Source organism: Pan paniscus, chromosome 23 (assembly GCF_029289425.2).
Source record: "Pan paniscus chromosome 23, NHGRI_mPanPan1-v2.0_pri, whole genome shotgun sequence".
Classification (NCBI taxonomy): Eukaryota; Metazoa; Chordata; class Mammalia; order Primates; family Hominidae; genus Pan; species Pan paniscus.
In genome coordinates, this window is record NC_085927.1 from 41,289,846 (window position 1) to 41,303,793 (window position 13,948).

At 56.4% G+C, this 13,948-nt stretch overlaps 1 protein-coding gene and 1 long non-coding RNA gene across 9 annotated transcripts in view; one reads left to right on the forward strand and one right to left on the reverse strand.

Annotated features, from left to right (window-relative positions):
- Positions 1-3,930, forward strand: part of LOC106634268 (uncharacterized) — a 47,161-nt gene extending 43,231 nt beyond the window's left edge. For 2 of the 5 annotated variants that reach the window (XR_008622603.2, XR_010111818.1), the window contains 3 exons: positions 286-582; positions 1,155-1,328; positions 3,577-3,930. This is a non-coding gene — a long non-coding RNA (uncharacterized LOC106634268). The remainder of the gene's footprint in view (positions 1-285; positions 583-1,154; positions 1,329-3,576) is intronic. The other 3 variants (XR_008622604.2, XR_004668637.3, XR_010111817.1) reach the window with 2 other exon arrangements.
- PATZ1 (POZ/BTB and AT hook containing zinc finger 1) overlaps positions 1-12,100 on the reverse strand; it is a 20,426-nt gene extending 8,326 nt beyond the window's left edge. For 3 of the 4 annotated variants that reach the window (XM_003821468.5, XM_003821470.5, XM_003821469.5), the window contains exons 1-3: positions 10,251-12,100; positions 8,814-8,877; positions 1,604-1,775 (exon numbers count right to left, since the gene is read on the reverse strand). In XM_003821468.5, coding sequence (XP_003821516.1) covers positions 1,604-1,775; positions 8,814-8,877; positions 10,251-11,521 — 1,507 coding nt within the window. In that variant the 5' untranslated portion in view covers positions 11,522-12,100. Of the gene's footprint in view, positions 1-1,603; positions 1,776-6,597; positions 7,603-8,813; positions 8,878-10,250 lie in introns of those variants that run through there. The other variant, XM_008974933.5, reaches the window with a different exon arrangement.
- Positions 12,101-13,948: the final 1,848 nt, after the last annotated feature.

Sequence of the window (13,948 nt, forward strand, 5' to 3'; positions counted from 1 at the left end):
CAAAATGCCTGCTAACAGCATGTTACAGCAGGTTTTGCGTTATCCGGGGGAGCTGTCAGGAAGCCAGGTTAGGATGAAGCAAGACGAGAAACGATATTATTTCTAGGGCTGGGGCAGCCCCAGTCAAGACAGTCAGCCACAGCCTGATAACTCTCCCTGCATGCGCAAGCCCACCGCTTGCAACCTGGAGGAAGCTCCTGTCAGAAATGGGCTCTAATGACATGTCAGAAAACAGAACAGACAGCTTAAGAGACCTTCACTACTACTTCCCTGCTTTCACCGCAGGTGTCTTGGTGGTACAAACCCCAGATATGAAGCTGCAAGGAGGGACCCAGTTCCAGGACACCAAGAACACCCAGCTACTCAGCAATCTCCTTCCACCGTGGACCTCGGCACATGAACACAGCACAGGCACCCGACGATTCTGCCAAGGCCTGCAGGAGTGTTGTGCCTGGTCCAACCCAGAGTGTCAACAAGCATGTCTTTCCCAACATTGTTACAAAGTGCAAGGATAGAGTCTCCCAAGTGTGCAGCTCCTTTCACCTACCTTGTCTCCTGGGATCCTCATAACAGCCCTGTGAGGTGGGAAAGGGGGCTATTCTTAACCCCATTTGAGAGATGAAGAAACTCAAGCTTAGAGAGGGAATGGGAGAACTCGAGGCCACCTAGTGAGAGGCTGGGACTAAACCCTGGGTCTCTCGACTCCTGGTTCAGTGCTGCACCCACTAAGCAGGCTTTTGGAAGCATTGGGACAAGCAAGAATGCCCCAGGAGATAAGGACATCCCAGTGCTCCCCACTGGCCAAAGCAAAGCACACCATGCAGAAGCATCCTCACGTTCACAGATAGCTGCTCCAACCTCCTTTAGCACAGACACAGTGCAAGCCTCCACTGATGCTGTGCTTGCAAAACACAAACATCTAGCACTTCCAACAGCCAACTAGACCCGGCAGAACCTTGGGGACAGGCTTGACTTCATCCAACACAACACCACTGCCACAGAGTTAGACACTACTTAGGCCCACCTTGTCCTCAAGCATGCTGTCCTGCTCAGAGCACCTTCCACTTTCCTCTCTCAAGGCCACAATCTACCTGAGTTTGGGCTCTCTTCTGACTACTTGTGCTACAAAGTGTCTGCTCCTTGTTTATCTCCAGACTCAACCTCCTTCCCTGGCTGCTGAATTTCATATGCCAGTGAATCAACCAGCAAAAGCTCTCAAGCCGGACCAACCTCTTTTTCTCCCACTTTGGGACCTACTAACTCCCCCACCAACCTCAGTGGTTCAGTGGTGTCTGCAAAATGCATCCATCCTCCCATCTGAGTAGCAGGTGAGAGTTATGGGCCCAAGCTTGGGAAGAACCTCTCTCCTTCTGTTTTGACCTGCTGGTCTCCTGGGACTTCCCATTCTAAGCACCCCAAGCTTCTTGGGAAGGAAGAGGTAGCAAATAGCTAGTTGGGTGATGAAGGTGTTTACCATTCAGTGGGAAGTGGGGGGTGGCTGTGCAAAGAGTGGAGTCTGAGGCAGGGTGATTGAGACAACCCTAGGCCTCCCATACACGCTCAGGCCCATCCTCTGGAAGTGAGGAAACAGTGGGCAGATTACCTCGGTTACAGATACTGCAGAAGTTGCTGGGCCCCTCGCTGTGCTTCTTCAGGTGGTCTGCCATGTATGCTGCCCGTAAGTACTTCCCACACACCTGGCAGGGCACCTTGTCTTCATGACAGGCCAGGTGGGAGCGCAGACGGTCTCGGGTGGCAAAAGAAGCATTGCAGGTCTGAAGGCAGAAAAGAAAATGGGATGATGTGAAACCCAGCACCCCACACCTGACTCCCCACCAAGTGCACCATGAAGCAAAGGCAATTTCTGGCCATCACATGACCTCCCTTTATAAAGACAGCTTTAGAGTTTGGCTCAGGCTCCCTACCCAGAATGCCAAGAGGCTGCTCTTATTTCCCATGGTAGCTCCTTATGGGACACTTGAGTGGGAATCACTGGTACTAACTAAATGACTACTGGAAATGTGCCCAGGACATGGCAAGCTAAGCTCTATACCCCTCTTCACAATGAAGAGTTACACATTTGCTCATCCTTAGACATTAAGAATTGACTTTAGGTGCATTAGCTATAATGCACAAAATTACATTTACATGAATTTACAGATGAGTTATTGGCATATAAACCAGCCTTCCTGTTCGTATCCCTGGGTTTCCCCTAGTTTTATACAAAGAATTATATTTGTTCATTTTATTCAAAAGTGACATTAGTCTTGGCCAGGGAAATGGAAAGGAAAGGCAGGACAAAGTGCAGAGATAATTCTTCATAATATTTTCGTGAGTTTGAATTGAAAAAGCAGCCCATTAAATGATAGTGGCAATTCTGACGACGTGAGAATTAGCAGACAGCAAGGGCCAGAGGCTTCAAAAGTGTCTGTGGGCCGGGTGCGGTGGCTCATGCTTGTAATCCCAGCGCTTTGGGAGGCCGAGATGGGTGGATCACCTGAGGTCAGGAGTTCCAGACCAGCCTGGCCAACATGGTGAAACCCCATCTCTATTAAAAATACAAAAAATTAGCCGGGTGTGGTGGCAGACTCCCGTAATCCCAGCTACTTCGGAGGCTGAGGCAGGAGAATCACTTGAACCTGGGAGGTAGAGGTTGCAGTGAGCCAAGATCGTGTCACTGCACTCCAGCCTGGGCAACAAGTCAAGACTTCCTCTCAAAAAAAAAAAAAAAAAAAATCCGGGCGCAGTGGCTCACACCTGTAATCCCAGCACTTTGGGAGGCTGAGGCGGGCAGATCACGAAGTCAGGAGATCAAGACCATCCTGGCTAACACGGTGAAACTCGGTCTCTACTAAAAACACAAAAAAATTAACCAGGCATGGTGGCGGGCGCCTGTAGTCCCAGCTACTCGGGAGGCTGAGGCGGGAGAATGGCATAAACTCGGGAGGCAGAGCTTGCAGTGAGCCGAGATCACACCACTGCACTCCAGCCTGGGCAACAGAGCAAGACTCCGTCTCAAAAAAAAAAAAAGCATTTGTGAAACATTAAGCTGGGGAAGTGCTGGTGACAGCAAGGATGATGATACTACCCTGTATTGATTAAGCATTCATTGTGTGCCAGGCAGGCACGGTGCTCAGCCTTTTAGAGGCACTTATCTCATGCAACCCATCCTGACAGCAGCCCTCCGAGGCAAGCTGTGTGATCACCCTCCAAGACAGCGTGGCTTTGGAAAGCTGTGGTGTGAGCTGAGCACCAACTCATAGCCAGGCCCCCGGGTTGGATGAGTCAGGAGCTGAAGGTCAGAACCAGCACCCTGGAAGGAGGACTCAGGTTGGCAGGCATTTCCTGTACCTGAGCACCTGACTTAGTACCAGTGATCAGTCTCCTCACAACATCCCTTCCTCAGCTGGAGCTTACAAAGGCATTCCAGCTGTGGGGGTCACAGAATATTGGGAAAGCCCTGAGAAGAGCTGAATCCGTTGGCTTTCAAGCTATTTTGGTTCCAGGGAGGTGTTTCATGGGTTCTAGTCAATTTTGACTCATTTCTTTTGTGTGTGTGTGTGTTTACTGTTTTAGAACTGTAAGAGAAAGCAACATTCACCTTTGTGTCACAGATCAAATGGTAACCCACTGAAGACCACCCCATTACCTTGTGCTAGAACGGAACTGCCTCTGCCATCTCTCTTTAACAGAAGCACATCCTGAGAACCTGAGAGCTCAAGGTAAGTGGCTGAACACTGTCAACACATACAGACATCTAACTATCTCCTTACTGTACAGCCATAGCAAGAAACAAACACATGCAATGCTGTCAAGGTAGAAGACACCACTGTTTACTACCCCAGTCCCAAATATCTGTGTACGTTAGCACAGCCTACGTAGCTCTTCTGTCATTGTCTTTTTAAGTAAACATTATACATTTGAACTGAATTTGTAGCAATGACATACTGCTTTTATCTGTTTTATATATTCAGTGTATTCATATCATAAATGAGGAAACCTTTAGAAGGTGAACTTGCTTAAAACACAAGACTCAGCTACTAAAGAAAGTCTAGCACACCCACCCGCACCACACCCAGGCCAGTACTTTACCAATCCTCCTGGACACCCTGGGGGATTCTGATCTCTCCCAGTTTACAGCTGGGCCAGTGGAGGCCGTGAGAGGATATGAGACAGCTGGACTAAGAACCAGTCCCTGAGCCTGTGCTCTTACCATCTCCAGATTCAGGAGAGGGAGCTTCTGCTGAGTGAAAGGTGCTCATACTTTATAACACAGTGTACAGTACTTGGCAGCCAGGACTCCCAAAAGGGAAAGGTGAACAGATTTGTGCAAGGAAATTCCAGCATGTAGGAAGTCAGAAAGCACCATGGATGCTTGCTCTCATGGCCACAGGTGGGCCCCACGTCAGCCAGGGACCTCATGACCCAGTGACAGGCCACAGTAGGAGAAAAAAACTCCTAACCTCTACACAGCCCAGCAGTCTCTAAACCAGAGCAGGGGCTGCATAAACACCCCCGGGAAAGAGAGGTGCACCTGTTGGTTTATTTGGGGACAAGAGCTAGCTTTGCCAGGCAGTGACCCAAAGACTACCTCTCCAATGGTGAGAGAGGGTGTGTTCTAAGCCTCAGAACTCAAAGGAACCAACATGGATCAGGTGTAAGAAAACAGGGCTGAGGCCGGGCGCAGTGGCTCACACCTGTAATCCCAACACTTTGGGAGGCCGAGGCGGGTGGATCACAATGTCAGAAGTTTGAGACCAGCCTGGCCAATATGGTGAAACCCCGTCTCTACTAAAAATACAAAAAAATTAGCTGGGCATGGTGGTGGGCACCTGTAGTCCCAGCTACTCGGGGGCTGAAAGCACATTCAGGATTTTGTCTTCCACAGTCTCTGGGAGAGGGAGCCACAAGAGGGATAGGAAAGAGATGCCTTGTTTCTCTTGCCAACCTTCTTTTGGGATCTGTCCTCTAAAGGCTTTGCCTGTCATGCTTTGCTACCTAAAGATGATGGACAGCCAAACTTCAGTTACCCACAAGTGGCTTATCCATTTGGGGATTAGCTAAGCAAAATTAAAACCCCAGACTGGGCTGGCTTCCCCCACCCTGTCCTCCATTGATTATCTCTCAAGGAATGAAAGCTAACTTTCGCCTGAGCAAACAGAATTAGGAATGTAAATCTGCTGCTGGGGGAAAAAACACAAACATGACAAACGCTTTCCCTGTGTTCAAAGCCAAGCTGAAGTGATTGTTGGCTTCTCTGTGCCAGGATTGACCCTCTGTTGCTGCAGTCCCCAGGTTTTCTGGGGAGCCTGTGAAAGTCCAAAGTCTAGGCACAGCAGAAGTTCAGACAACACAGAACATGAAAGAGCCTGGTCACACAACCCAGGAGAGAAGGGGCGGAGGGAGACAGATCTCAAAGGGAACATCCAGAACTTCCATGCTGGGGTGTCAGGAGAAGAGCATTCTTTGTCCTAGAGACAGAGAGAAGACAGAGGGACGCTGATGGGAAGAGAGTGAGCCAGAGGCAGAATGCTTTGACTGCCTGTGGCACTCGGAAGAGCTGCCCGGCCCACAGCCCTGTGCTTAGTTAGACAGCCTGCTGTAATTAAGGGCCATGCCTGCCAGGTCCTGGCCCAGGCACCCTGAGTGCGGGTCATCACCACTCAACACTGAGCCCCAGTCCTGCTCCCTTCCCAGACTTCGTAAAGCTTTTCTTCCTAAGGATTGAGCAGCTTGGGAATGGGGCCCAAGTGGTACCAAGGGCACTAGTGCACACCCCCACCCTTAGTAGCCCTTAACTCAGGCAGCCTCAGGGGTAGTCTCAAGCAGCTTTCTCCCACAGCCCTGGAAAACTCTAAGGGCAATGCATGAAGGTTCAGCTCCCTGGGCTCTTTGGCCCCCTTCTTCTCGAGCATATGCCCATCTCAACGCATTCCTTCTCTAAGCAGCCCCCAAGAAGTGGAGCCCGTGGAAGCTAGGGAGGTCTGAGCTGCTCCAGCCTCTCAGCTTCAGGTTGAACTCCATGTGGGGGAAATGTCCCAGCCCACTAAGCTCATAAATCCAGCAGTACCTGGGGCATCTGGGGCATCTGGGCCAGTTAAGGACACTCAGGCCAAGTCCCAAAGAGACATGCCACTGTCAAGCCTGAGGCTTCCTGCCCCTACATTCAGATGGCCTTTCTACTTAAGCTATGGCACTAGTCTCTGTAACTGGCCTCTTTCATTCTCTCTGGCATCAGGAGGGGATGAGCGATACGGACTGTGCCTAGCCAGTGGGGAACTCAAGGAATGAACTCCCAGAGAGCCGTCTCTTCACCTCTTATGTTTTCAGCATCCCCACACTATGCCAACAGATGCCCCTGCTGTTTAACCAAGTCCAGGCACACCTGGCTGGCCAGCCCAGAGCAAGAGCGCCAGCATGTCTTCACCTGCTGGGTCCCTGTTAGGGGAGTTGTGGCTGTAGGGCTGGAGGAGGGGCCAGCAGGTCTGTGAGAGTGTATGTTGGGAGGGGCAGGGCAGGAGCGCATTTGTACACCAAGGGACAGTGATGTCAGTGTTATGACACAGACCAAGGACAAAACACACAAAGCCTCAAATGTTAGAATGAAAAATTTTATCATCACTCCTGTTCACCCCGCAGAGTCTGCGGAGTGCTAAAGGGCATACCAATAAGGATCCGAGGGAGGGGGTCTACATCTGCTTTTTCAGCCCCCAAAGCCATATATTGGGGTGGCCCAATATAAAGCTACTCATTAGTTTGGTTCCTGAGCAGACCTGCTAATAAACCTCAAAAACACAAAAGTCTACTTCACTAGCCAGAAATGAAAGCAGGATCTAGATCTGAGTGGGAAGGGCAGAGGGCAGCATGGGTTGACTCTAGTTGGAATTGTGCCAGTCTTCTCTGGAGGCCGACTCACTCGTGGAGTGGGGAAAGGGGTGGCCAGGCCCCAGTCTAGAAACCCCAGGCCTATGGGAAGTGATGCCAGGGGAAGGGAAGCAGATAAGCTGGTGGCTAGTTCCCAGGAAGGCACCAACCTCCAAAATCACCTAGGCAAGGACAGATGCCCAGGGGTGCCATCTGTGAAAGGGGGGAAAAGGCAAGAGAGCCCAGAAAGAAACTTGGATGCTATAGGGGGTTCCAGAAAGGTGCTCCTTGCTACTCCCATTTGGGGGCTCTGAGATGGGAAAGACTCCGAGTCACCCAGGGAGGAGCTGGGCATGCTGGGCAGGAACCACCCTGCTAGCCTCTCCCAAAAGCAGGGGTCTCAGGCCAAATGCCCCTCCTGTTCCCTTCCACTGTCAACCCTCTCCAGGGAGGCCCAGGCTAGCCAACAGGCCACTGGGTAAAGGCCCTGCTGCCCTCTGGGGTGGTCCAGCCCTGCCTCAGATATCCCGGCGGAGCTGGGCAGAAGAGAGTGTTGCTGGAGTGTGCTGGGCCCAGGTTTTCAAGGGCTGGGAATGATTTTTTTAGAGAAAGGGAAAAGGCGGTGTCAGGAACCGAATGGGACGACCTCCACAAAGCAGGCTGGGCAAAGTCCCATGATGGCAGGTCGCTAGGAAGAGGTTCCAGGGGCGGCAGGCCGCTGCTGCTCCCAACCCACACCTGGAAAAAGGGCAGAGAGTGCAGGTTACCCCCCCAGGCCACCGGGCTTGCCCCCACTGCCCTCTGGGCTCCTCCTACTCTGCCCGGGCTACTCAGCACACTACCTGAGTCAGAATGTGCTCTGTGATGAGAGAATCAGAGACAGAGAGAGAGAAGGCAGCAAGGCAAAGACAGATCCCAGCAGGCCCACCCTGGGTCATCCTCCAGGGAGACTGCCTAGCCCAGCACCTGTGAACACCGTCCACGCCTGACCCCCAGGGGCTCTGCCCTACTTACAGCACATTCATCCCTCCCTGCTGGTCTCCCTGAACCCTCTCCCCTTGCCACCAGCAGGATAAGGAGAAGCAGGTTATCCTATCAGAGACTGCAGTGCACACCCCACAATCATGGCTCGCCCTCACTTGGTGGGAACTTGGCACGGGAGAGGGGAGATAACCAAGGAGAAGACAGAGGTGTGTTCGCTATCCACACAGGAAGGCTCAGTGGCCAGGAGAGGAAACTCAATCTTCTGGGTACCAGCAGGGCCCCCAGATATTGTTCAAGCAGGTAAACCAAGGGTGAGAATCTATCTGGTCCAGCGTTTCCTACCTGCTACTTTGCAAAGAGCTCAAAGAAGAAGAGCCCACTTTGCTCTCCAGTCCTCCAGAAACCCTGGCTCAGGATGGGTTAAACAGATGCCAGTGTGGGAGAGGGGACCACCCACTCCCTACCTCCTACCTCCCCCACTGCCTAGTGCCCTAAGCTGAGGGGACCCGGGAGGAGCTCTAACTGAGGTCAGAAAAGGGGAAGAGTGGTTGGCTGGACCACCAGGAGCCCTTTTAAAAAAACCTGCAGTCCCTACAAACTGCTGGAAACCAACAGTCAGGCCCAGCGCAGTGCCGGGTCTCCCAACACAACATCTGTGCGATACGGCCCACCATCCAAGGAGCCGGCAAACACCAGGAGAGGAAAGCCAGGCAACAGAGTGAAGGCAAAGACAGGGTGGGAACCAGGACCAAGCAACCAGGAAGGAGGAACGTCACTGTGGGGGAAGGGGGCCTGGGGGAAGAACAAAGGAGGAGAGCAGAGGGAGGGTGGAGGAACGGAGGGGAGGTGTGCAAAGCGGTGGGCAGTCAGCCGGGCCCCGGCACACGCAGCAGCTGGCTCTTGGCTGCGACCGTGAGAACAGCATCATCTCCTTCAGCCCATCTCTGCCCTGACCCAGCCCCTACCTGACACTTGTGAGGCCGCTCAGAAGTGTGCACCTGCTTGATATGTCCGTTCAAGTGATCAGGCCTGGAAAAGAGAGAACCAAGAGGGACTTTAGAAACTTGGCCAGACCCCACCACACAGGCACATATGCATACGTGTACACACACACACACACACTCACTGCTGGAAAGGACTCCCTCTCCCCCACCCCAGCATGACAAAGACAAAGTCACCACCCAGTTCTGGCTCCACAGGCCCAGGCCTCTCTGCCCTGGTTTTCTCTGGAGGGGGAAGAGAAATGGGCATTTGTCTCTGATCTTGCCTCCCCACCCCCTCAATTCTCCCCACCAGAAACTCAATGTTTTCTAGGACCAGAGGCGGTGGCAGTAGAATGAAACAGAGCTGCCTCACTGCAGCCTTTCCAGGAGGGGATATGTGTGATTCATTGTCCAGACTAAAGCCCCTTAGAAACTCAGCAATCCCCTCCCCCAGCCTCTCCCGCCACGGGCAGCCAATGAATGCCACCCGGATGGAATTCAGTCCCCAGAGGCCAGCAGTGGAGCCTTAAGTCCCCAGCTGGGCTGGTAAGCCAGATGCCCGCCTGAGCAGGTGGGCAGGGGCTGCCTGACCGGTAAGACTGGTTCCCGGTCGGGGCCCTCTGAGGGAGTTCTCCATCCCTGTGTTCAAACGCACAAGGTCCTACAATCCAGGTTAAAACCGGCCTTTTAGGAGAAAAACAAAACCACCCTCTGCTCCCAGACAAGTCCTCAGTTCCCCAACAGGCTAACTAGAAAGTGAACCTACATAGAGATCCTGCCCCCATTCCTTTCTGTCCTGAGAACATAAAGGGGCTCGTGGGTCCCATTAGGCTCTAGAGCTACCAGGTCAGAGCCGATCAAAGCTTTTGGTGTTAAGCAGCAGCTCTGGGTGACCAGCTCTGTGTCCCATGATCCCAGGGTGGTGTGAGAGGCACAGCTGGAGTCTACTGATCAGGATGGCCAGTGTTCTGTGTTGGGGAATCTGGTGCCTCAAGAGTGTAGGGAGTCCCAGATGCACTTGTTCCAGTCCCTCCCTCGGCAGCCATTCAAGCGGGGAAGTCGCTGGAGGAGCCCAGTCTCCCGCCCCCAGAGGGGGCCCCACGCCTGGTGCCGGAAACACAAAGGGAGCCCTGGGAGAAGAATGGTGAGGTCCGGTGGCTCTGGCCTGAGGAATCCGGCCCCAGGAGGAGAGAGAGTAGGGCACACTTAGCGTCAAAAAAACTTCCCTGAGGGAATGGAAAGCAGGTCTCAGGCATACCATCTCAAAATAAGGGCCCTTAAAAACACTCTACCCAAACCTGGCATGGTTCTCTATAAGGTCAAATGACCCCCACAAATCCCACACCCCCAGATCTTGGCAGGAGCCTTTTCAGGACTAAGATACGTGTGGCAGGGGAGGAAGAGGGGGCCTTTCCTCACCTGGAGAAGCCTTTCCCACAGCTCTGGCAGATGTAAGGCTTGCCCACGGACCCATCATGGGACCGCACATGGTAGGACATGCGGTCTTTTCTCTTGAACCGCAACCCACACACAGGGCAGGAGTAGGGCTTCTCCCCAGAGTGGGACAGCTTGTGCCGGTTAAGATGATACACATCACGGAAGATCTTGCCGCAGATCTCACAAGCCACCTGCTTCCTGGTCCGGCTCCTCTTTCGGGGGCCGTCGGGGTCTTCAGAGATGGGTAGCCCATTCTCACCCAGCCTCGGAGGAGGAAGGTCGATGTAGCCCAGCTGGAGGCTGGTGACACCGTGCTGGGCCTCGTGCTGCCGGAGCCGGTTGGCATCAGTGAACACCTTACCACACAGACCGCATGGAAGGATGCCTGCCTCCCTCAGGCCCCCTGGGGACCCAAACATTGAGTCCAGCAGGTTGGCCTTCCTTGGGCGGCCCCGGCCTCGCTTGCCAGTCAGGGGAGGGGCACTGGATGCCACATTGGGGAATGGGGAAGTCAGCAGTTGGGGGGATAGGGGTCCAGCCACCATGGGCAAGCGGTCCACCCCAGGTAACACAGGCAAGGAGGCTTGGCCTGCAATGGCTGCACCAGCCGCCCGAGCTGCCTCCTCCTCTGGCTGCATGCTGCCGGCGATGCCATTGCTGTTGGCTGCCAAGGCTGCCCCGTTGGTCATGTCCAAAGGGAAGCCCAAGTCCGAGGTCCCAGGGGGGCGAAAGAGCATTATATCGGCGCGGGCAGGGGGTACCAGGATCTGTACGTTGGACTGTTTGATGACTTCCTGGCAGATCTCGATAACCGACCTCATCAGCAGGAACTTGGCGGCCGTCATGAGTTCGGGAAAGCTCTCCAAGCGCACCACGATGCGGGAAGTGTAGGCGAAGTCCAGAATGTCCCCAAATACCTTGGAGCTGATGGTGTGCATCTCCAGCTCCCGGCTGCCCCCGGCCCCGCCGCCTGGTGCTGCCGTCGCGCCCCCTACATCAGCCGGACCCCCGTCCGCAGCTCCGCCGTCGCCCAACTGGGCGCTGAACACCGACTCAAAGTACTCGCTGCAGGCGGCCAGCACGGCGCGGTGCGCTGGGAAGCTCTCGTCGCCTACCCGCAAGAGCACGTCGCAGAAGCGCCCGCCGTTTTTGCGCTGCTGGTTCAGGTTGTGCAGCATCTCCGTGCTGTGTCTGCTCACCTGGTATGTGTAGCAGCCAGACGGGCCGCACGAAGCGTCGTTCACCCGCTCCATGGCCGCCGCCCCCTCCCACTAGCCCGGCCGCTGCACCTGCCCGCCCCCTCCCTTCCCCTCAGCAGCGAGAAGCGGGGCGCAGCAGACGTGTCCACACTCCCCACACGTGCCGGCCCGAGGCTCTGTAGTCTCGCAGGTGCGCCGAGTGTACACGCCCCCAGCCCGGATCAGACTGTCTAGACTGCGGGGTGCACCACCCCCCACATAGCCAACCCCCGCCCTCGCTGGACTGCGCGCCACTCTCTCCTCTCCGCCCGCCCGCCTCCCCTTCCCGGTCTACCTTCCGGGGGGGTGCGCGAGCGAAGAGGTGCGCCCCTCCTGCAAACGCGCCTGCCACCTCCCCTCCCGCCCGCCAGGCGGCGCCGGCGCGCAGCCAAGAAGGGCACGCGCACGCGGGGAGGAGAAGGGGGGTCCGCCGCGCAGGCGCGCGCGCGCGCCGCGGCTTTTCCCGGGCCCGCTGGGGGCGCGCGCTGCGTCCCCTGCAAAGCGCGAGCCGGGGCGGGGGCGCCGGAGCGGAGGAAACAAAAGGCGAAGGCGGCGGCGGCGGGGCGCGCACGGGGGCGGTGGCGCGGGCCGGGTCCCGGAGCCTGGAGGGCGGTGGCGGCGGCGGCGGCGGCGGCTGGAGCGGGCGGGCGGCGGCGGCGGCAGAGTAGGCCCTTCCCCAGGCCGGGAGAAGGCGGCGGCGGAGCGGCGGCTCTGCGGCCCCGGGCTCCGTGTGTTCGGAGCGGAGGAAAGATGGCAGCGGCTGCACTTCCTCTTGCACTTTCACCCCTGGGGGGAGGAGAAGGAGGGGGCGATACCAACAACACCCCCCCCTCTCGCTTGCAGAAAAAAAAGAAACGGCGAGCTCAGAGTGGGGGCCCCCGGCGCCCCCGGCCTTGCACGTGCGCGCCCGGATGCCTAGCCCGGGCCGCCTGGCGCTGCAAACTTTACACTTTCTTTGTGCCGAGCGCCCCCCCCCCTCACCAAGCCGAGGATGCACGTCCCCCCTTCCCTATTTATACACCCCCCCCCCCGCAGCTCCGCTCCCCCCGCTTCCTGCCCCCCCTCCCCATTCCCCAGATCCGCCAATGCTAGAGCAGCCTGAGCCCCCGTCCGGCCCCCGCCTCCCCACCCCGCCCGCGGGGCCGGGGGCTGCAGTCTCAGCCCCCCCGGACCAATGCAAACGAAGCGCCGAGCCAGCAAACCAGCTCCCACTGCCCCTCCCCTGCCCGCTGAGAGTGGCGGCTAGCAGGGTGGGGGGGCAGGAACTGAGGGGTGCGGATCCGGGCCCCCCAGCCTGCGAAGCGCACTCGCAGGTCGAGCGGGCGTCGTCCACCCTTCGGAGCCCCGCTTTCATGCGTGAAATCCCCAGAAGTCGCCTGCGACCGCCTCCCTGCTTCAAACACCAGAGAGGGCCCGGGGTCCTGGCCGGAGACAGGCCGAACCTCCGGAGCTGCTTCTGCACCCGGTACATTGATCGATCTGATGGGCTGCGCGCCCGGAAGAGCTGGAGAGATGAAGCCAGCGTCCAGCTTCTCCCCCAAACCACAGCACGCCGAGCTTTGTCCCCAGGGAGCGTGAAGTCAGCAGCTCCGGGAGGCGACAATATGAGGGCGATGGACGGGGCAGGGACCCCCGGAAGCCCCAGCAATCCTCAGGGAAGTGGGGGTGCCGGAGGAGTCGGGGACACCCTCAGGCCTCTCCAAGCCCGGAGCATCCCCAGCGCCCGCAGCCCTGTGAGACGCCGGGTGCTCTGGTAATGGGCCCTGCCGCCAGGCCTCGGCGCTTTGTCCCCGGCCCGCCCGGGGATGCTACCACGCTAGAGTTGTACACCAAGGTTTGTCTTCCCAGGAAGCGCTGGCGGCTGCCTTTGGGCCGCCTGGCGCAGAGCCCCAGGCTGCAGGCGCCGCGTGTGCGGGCGGGAAGTTCCCACAGTTGCAAAGAGGCAGCGAAGTATGTGTTCCAAACTTTCCACGGTTCCAAACTGAGCGCTTCCATTAAGAGAAGCGGTGTGCGGGGGAAAAGCATTCTGGGTATTAGCATGCAAATGAACGGGCCCGGCTTCCAACTCCGCTCGGGATTCCCACCGCTGCGCGCCGAGCTCGCGCCCAGCCACGCGCGCCCTGAGGCTTCCGGGCGTTGCCCTGGCGGATGATCCGAGTTCAAAATCGAGACCTCTGCCTTCTGGTTTCGTGTCCTGGTGCTTAGTCACTTGGCCTCCCTGAGATTCAGTTAAATTGTTTCTTAACCTGTACATGGGGACAGCAGCACCTGTCCTGCACACCTCCGCTCTAGGGCATAGTACATGCCAAACTCCTGTTGGAGAGAATGAATGAGACTTAGAGGCATGAAGAAAGTTCCCTGGACACGAAGCCAGGAGATCTGTGTTCTAAGCCCAGACTCACTGTCACCTTAGGCTAGTGCCTCCCTCTCTGAGCCACAGCT